Genomic DNA, 6,674 nt, shown 5'->3' with positions numbered 1-6,674 from the left:
ACACACACACACAGATTTTCCCTTTTAACTGAGAAAAATGTAGATGGCACATGGCCACCAAACAGCCTGGAGAGCAACTCCCACAGGTAAGTCTAGTGAAGGGGAAGTGAGATTGAAGCTGGGCTGGGGCTGGGGCTGCTGCTCAGCAGTGTGGTGCATGGGGCTTAGGGGATGAAAAGGAGGTGGGGGAAGAAAGAAAGAGAGAAAGAGGCCTACACAACTATGCTTGGATAACTGAACTTGAATAACCCAATTATGCAAGGATATTCTAGTAGAACCCAAGTCAGGCATGGTACACAACCTACTTAATTCACAGCAGGAATGAATAAAGATACTACAGCTTTTACTTTTACTTTACTGGCCTTCTGCATTCTAATTTCTCTCTTCTTATACCCTGTCATCGCCTTTTATGAAGTGAACATAAGTTCATGAAAGCTTGTGTCTGCTTGCACACCTGCATCAGCTCCCTCATTTAGTTCATCAAGGTGCATATCCACTCTGCCACGTTAATCTGATGTCATCAGGCAGAAGGCAAACTACCTCTAGCTATAGATATCCCAGATACTTTGCAAACCTTCCTCTTTGCAGAGAGTTAAGGACTCTAACTCTGCGACATTATCTGAGTTCTGCTGTACTACGAGTGGAATCACGTGCACATTCCTTCAGTCATCCAAACGGTATTTCAGAGGTGCCAGCCACCACCTACAACTTGCACTAACATGGTCATTAAGAGCTAATAAAACTACTTCTGTGCACTGAGATACCCCAGTGGAGAAAGGGTTTTGACGAGTGTTATTGCTTAAGCATAGCTTCGCCAAATTAAAAGTGAGAGCAACTCCACTGAATTATGCTCAGGCCTATAATATCAGTTGGAAGAACTACTAGTAGGGCAAAATCCTGACCCTACTGAAGTTAATAGGAGCCAGTAGGACCAGACTATATCTTATAGCTTATGGAATATCCTAGTTTGTGGAAAAGACTTTCAAGGCTGTATAATCCAGACCAGGCACCCATGAAGTTAGCTCATTTTCAGATGTTTAAAAGAATAAAAAAAGAACAAAGACCTGCAGTTTGAATGCTTGGCTGATGGGAATCACACAAAATAGAGAAATCAGATTTATTTTTGGCAGTAGAGCTGAATAGCTAGTGAATGGTGCCTAACACGACTTTTTCTTTGTTGTATTCTCTAGCATGCAATCTTGTACAAGTCCGATAGCGTCCTGACCAGAGGATGACAAATGTGGATATGACAATTACCATAGTCAGGGACAGAATTCTAGTGAGACCACTTAGCTGTAGATCAAAAAGGTGATGCAGGGTGAACTCCAAGATCATGTCTCATGGTAGAAAGAGTTCTTCCCTTAATTATATTGTAAAATAAATTATCCTTGTTGGATTCTTACAGGTTTCTTTGGACCCACCTTGAATAGTTTTATCCATGTTCTGATGTATTCCTATTACGGATTGTCTGTCATTCCATCCATGCGCAAGTATCTGTGGTGGAAGAAATACCTCACTCAGGCACAACTGGTATTATTTTGCCCTTCACTCTCCTTATTTTTAATTGATGTTTTTGTCTTAAGAGGTGGGACTAAACTGCAACCTTAGATGGAAACCATTTAACATGTAGGTGAGGGATTGTAGAGTCAGAGAGAGGAAGGAGCTCACAATTCAAGGCATCTTATATCCAAGTTCTCCCCATGGTTTTAGTGTCAGATGAGATCCAAAAGCGGAAGGAGTCAGTTTTCTAGTTCAGAAAAGGTAGAAGTCTCATGAAGAGATATCTTGAGGGTTCAGAGCTATTTGTACACTAAGCCCTGATTTAATATGGCTCCAGACTGGAACGTCACAATCTTTGCCCATCTCCAGAAGGAGTATGTTTCTAAAGAATACTCTCTGAATACATTTGAACTGAACTCTGTCTGGGATAGGACTGAAGAACTTAGCAACAAGTTACTTTCTAAGGATGCACAATATGGGAAACATTTCTAACTCACAACGCCCCATTATTTATAGCATTTTTTTTTTTTTTTTTTAAATAGAGGAAGAAAGCTCTCCAACTATGGGAAATGCATCATTGATCAAAAAGTTCTAAAAGCTCTCAGCTTTGCAAGTTGACCAAACCATACAGCATTCAGTTTAAACTTCTTATAGAGATTCAAAATTTCATGCCTATGAAACAAACACTTTACACCTCAAGTACCAAGGGAAAGTCAAGACCTCTCTGAAATAGGAAGTGTAGCCATGGTGCAAGAAGAAAATGTAGTTATGTAAAGAAATCAAGACAAAAACTTCTCTTATTCAGAAAAATCTGTTCTTGTCCAGATCCTGTACACAGTCCATGGTCATTACTATATGGAGAGCAGCGCTGCATCCAAAATGTGTGCTAGGCTGCATTTCTTACTGGTAGAAGACAGACCACTTCACATTTGCATTTTAAAAAGGGCTTCTTTGTTCTCAGTTGGGAACAAAGAGGCCAGCAGCAGGCTTAATGCACAATAATGAAAGGACTGCATCTTAGTTCCTCTTGTCACACTGCACCTACAACAGGATGACGACTCATTTAAGATCACCACCACATTGGCTGCAAGGAGACTCAAACAATTCCTTTAATTGCTCAGGGTCCAAGATCTCTCTCATAGGACTAATGCAAAATGATGAGGCCCTTTGCAGTTCTCCTTCCCACCACACTCATTTTCCATTACCATACCCACGAAGGTGGTTCCCATCTCTCCCAGGCCTCTAAGTTCTCCTCATAAATGAGAGTCTCTTTTTCAGTTCCCTCTTCTAAAAGCTGCCACCCTGGATCTGAGGTACCACCGTAAAGGGGATTCTTTAAACCAGCCCAATAAATTCAGGCCTGCTTCAGCCTCATTAAAAGAGATTCATTATCAGATTACAAGCTGATCCCTCTAAGAAAGCTTGCATTTTCAGAAGTGTGGACAAAAAAAATCCTAGTTTTTTTATTATTTAGCACATAAGAACAGGGGCTGACAACCTATGGCTCAGATCCAGCCCACTGCAAGGCTTGGGCACAAGGAGGAAAGGCGAACTATAAATGTTACTGACCTCTGCCTTTGAATGACCAATTCCAACCCAGAAATGCTTTATGCAGTTGTCCACGAGCTCATAGTTTTGGAGAATGTACCAGAAGAGCAGCAGGAAGTTAAGTCTGATGATATTATTCTCAGCAGCCTCTACCCTAGAAAACACTCAAAAGGTAAATAAATCCCAAACATTTTGTCCAAATAACTAAATTAGTATGTGTGTGCAACCTGTCTTTCACAGATTCAGTTTCTTCTCACCATTACACACACCCTTAGCGCAGCTGTGAAGCCGTGTGGATTTCCATTTGGTTGCCTCATGTTTCAGTCCTCATACATGACTACGCTGGTCATTCTCTTCATAAACTTTTATATTAAGGTAAGTTTGAAGAATGTAAAGATCATAAAATGAGATTTGATTTCAGATTATAATTATTCCCGGAGGCCACAATAGACCATCAGTAAGCTCTTGTGTCTCTGCAATTTATGACATCTTGGGCTGTGCTGCTAAAATCAGAGCGCTAAGATTTTTTGCCCAATGGACTGATGTAAAGAACAATAAATGGTCATAAATCAAGTTACATTTGTATATCTTTAAGAGTCTTTTTTGTGGCTATTCTATCAGATCTATATATCTATCTACAAAAAAAAAAAAAAAAAAGTCACCTACAATAATGAAATGATCCTAAGATCAGGAAAATGGCATTCCCCTTCCCATTAAGGGCCCAATTTTACAGTTTTCCAAGCAGTTCCTATGAGTTTAATCAGATTTCTCACTGTATCTGCTCAATGAGCGCTAAGCAGAAGTTTTAAGTGATATTAATTTTTTTCTTTTTTTAAGGCATAATAGGAAATATCCAAGTGTGTATGCAAACAAATATGTGCTTTTCCCAATAACTCTAGATATTGATTCAGGATATAACATGCCAATAGAGTAGAACTTCAATACTATTTCAGACAACTCAATAAGTTTGTTTGTTTGTTTGTTTGTATAGAAGTAAATAGCAGCAATTGATTTTGAGAGCTTTACATGAAAAGATTAGGCAAGAAAAGGTGAAGATTAACACAGTAGTACCTGATCTTGCTGTGACTAGTACTGAGACTTAACGTTCATTGAGAAATGATATCATGCTGATGTGGATAGGTGCTCAGTCAAACATCCCTGCACATTTCCCCATATCTGACCACTAACGGCTAATTTTTTTTTTTATTTACCCAGCTGGAAGAATCATCAGTGAGACCTTTTGAGATACCACAAGTATTTTAAATATAGTCATATATTGGTGCATATTCTTTGAGTCAAGTACTCTGGGGTTAGGGGGTCTGGAGAGCAGAACAGAGAGAAAAGAACTTGCATCAGTTTTCAATATTTTAGAGATGAGAAATTTTGCATATAGCTACCTAATAAAAGAACTTAATTAAAAATAATTCAACAGGCATTTGTGGGTTTCATACAAAAGAACAAATATCAGGTCTAATTTCTATTTAGTAAGTATGTACCTGAAGTAGGAAGAGGTAAAAATGGCCTACCTGTCATTTGTAATTTCTAACATTCGGTCTTACACACTTAAGTATCAGCTCTACAAAATGGACCTTACAACCTTCGGGCACTTTCTTTTTCAGAAGAAAGAGGGTGGGAAGGCTTAAATGAGAGAGAGAAAGATTGGTAATGAAGATTAAAGTTAACTGCGTTCAATGATGGATATAGAACTCAGACAGTGAAAGGAGTTCAAAGAAACCAGACCAAGCAGGAGCGACTGAAAAAAAGTCACCAGCCCTGGTTCTACTCCGGTACTTGTACTTCACACCTGATGCAGTACCATGATGATCTTCATAAAATTAATTTTATTTTTTTCTACAGTGTTATGTGCACATCAACTCCAGGTTCTTGAATCTGAGCACTTCACAAACCATGATTAAAATTAACCTAATCAATAACTTGGTGAGATAGGGACTTCAATTCCAGAGATCTGGCCCTGGCAGAAACATCTGGTGTTACTTTGAGTAGTCTCTTTGCATTTCAGTTCCTCACCTAAACAATGAGGATCATAGCTTTTCCTCTGACAGTGTAACTTAAATCTTTAGTGGAGAAAGTTTCTTATGGCTGCATGGTGACTAGCACAACAGGCCTTTTATATTATCCATCCTATTGTAAATGGAATCACTCCCCTTATCTCATTTACCACTAGGAATGAGCCAAGATATTAACCCAGTCATACTTTTACAATGACCTTTAAGCAGCATATTCATACAGGTGTGTAGGTATAAGAGAAAAATATAGTTCTACTAAATGATCCAAAATGTATTTACTTTTTTAGACATATCAGAAAGCACCTTCAAGAACTGACATGAAGGAGGTCCCATCTGTGACAGAACTCAAGAATGGTTTCCATAAAGACTACTTGGCTAGAGCCAATGGACTTCTGACTAATAAGAAAGCACAATAAGTATAACAGCTCAATATTACATCATAGTATTCCTTTCAGTTTTGCTAAGAAGAGACAAGAGACTGAGTTATGAGACACCACTTTAGTGTAAACCCTGACTCAGTTTGGTTACCTGTAACAGTTCTTTGTAGCAGACATTTTATTCATGTATCGTGGATGAGGTTTTTAACGATGTGTAGCTTAAATTCTTTGACCAAGATCAACTTCAAAATGATACAAAGTGATTTAAGGTCTATCACTCGGATCCAAAATGCAAAGAAAAAAATTCCACAATCTGAAATGCTGACACAAAAAAATGCCTTACAAAGTATTTCACTGGGAAATCCAGACAGTGGTTCTGTTTCAATGGTAGCCTTCAAAAGTTAAGGCTCTGTTCAGACTAAAAAGGTTAGAACATCCTACAGGAAAGCAAGGCACTGGAACAAGTACTTTGTATTCCACAAATTTGTCTCATAGGCAGCTGGGTACTCAAGTCAGTTTTTGACTAGTTCAGCAGAGATCACCTGCGGAAACTCAGCAGGATAGCTATCCTACACCAACACATCTACCCACTAATCACAGCCTTGCTTGGTCCACTCATAGCAACTGCTGACACACACCAGGCCTTCAAATGCTATTCCTAAGATTCCCAGAAAAACAGAATTGTCCTCCTTAATCATCAAGGTGTTTTCAGCTCTGAAAATTAATAGTTAATTGCAGAATAAATTACTACTGCAGTAAAATGTACAACTTCAGCATGCCCAGGTAGAGCAAAATGTGTGTGGTGTTTCTGTGCACATAGGACCCAATCCAAAGCTTCCATGGGATTGGATAAAGTTTCCTGCCTCTTTGGCCACACTTCAGCTAGGATCATGTCTATACTGCAAAATTACAGTGCCAAGCATGGTGCACTCTAATCCATTGCACCACATGCTAGCTGGTAAACCAGTGGTTTCTGAGCATGCTGCTGCCTGGCAAGGCAACTTTGCAGTGTAGACCCACTTTAGGATTTAAAAGGTGTTGTGTTGCATGGTGTTAACTAGCCGAATCCAATTTACCTTGTTAACACCTTGTCTTGAACCCATTCTAGTTACCATTCAAGACACTTGAAGGAGACTTTATGCTTCAATAGATTGAAAAATCCATAAAACAGGCTGCAACAGATGACATACAGCGTCCTAAACCAGGCAGTTGAAATGAAGTG

The 6,674-nt window shown here is 39.1% G+C and overlaps 1 protein-coding gene and 1 long non-coding RNA gene across 2 annotated transcripts in view; one reads left to right on the top strand and one right to left on the bottom strand.

Annotated features, from left to right (window-relative positions):
- Window positions 1-6,666, top strand: part of ELOVL2 (ELOVL fatty acid elongase 2) — a 112,445-nt gene extending 105,779 nt beyond the window's left edge. The window contains exons 6-8 of the mRNA XM_019522561.1: window positions 1,406-1,530; window positions 3,289-3,423; window positions 5,363-6,666. Coding sequence (XP_019378106.1) covers window positions 1,406-1,530; window positions 3,289-3,423; window positions 5,363-5,491 — 389 coding nt within the window. The 3' untranslated portion in view covers window positions 5,492-6,666. The remainder of the gene's footprint in view (window positions 1-1,405; window positions 1,531-3,288; window positions 3,424-5,362) is intronic.
- The window catches only part of LOC109301412, a 19,016-nt gene that overhangs the window by 9,682 nt on the left and 2,660 nt on the right, over window positions 1-6,674 (bottom strand). The window contains exon 2 of the long non-coding RNA XR_002098527.1: window positions 1,059-1,064. This is a non-coding gene — a long non-coding RNA (uncharacterized LOC109301412). The remainder of the gene's footprint in view (window positions 1-1,058; window positions 1,065-6,674) is intronic.

This window comes from Gavialis gangeticus, unplaced genomic scaffold, assembly GCF_001723915.1.
Source record: "Gavialis gangeticus isolate Ggan-Ray unplaced genomic scaffold, GavGan_comp1, whole genome shotgun sequence".
Lineage (NCBI taxonomy): Eukaryota > Metazoa > Chordata > Crocodylia > Gavialidae > Gavialis > Gavialis gangeticus.
The sequence above is the reverse complement of the archived record's forward strand: the minus strand, read 5'-3'. Positions and strand labels throughout refer to the sequence as shown.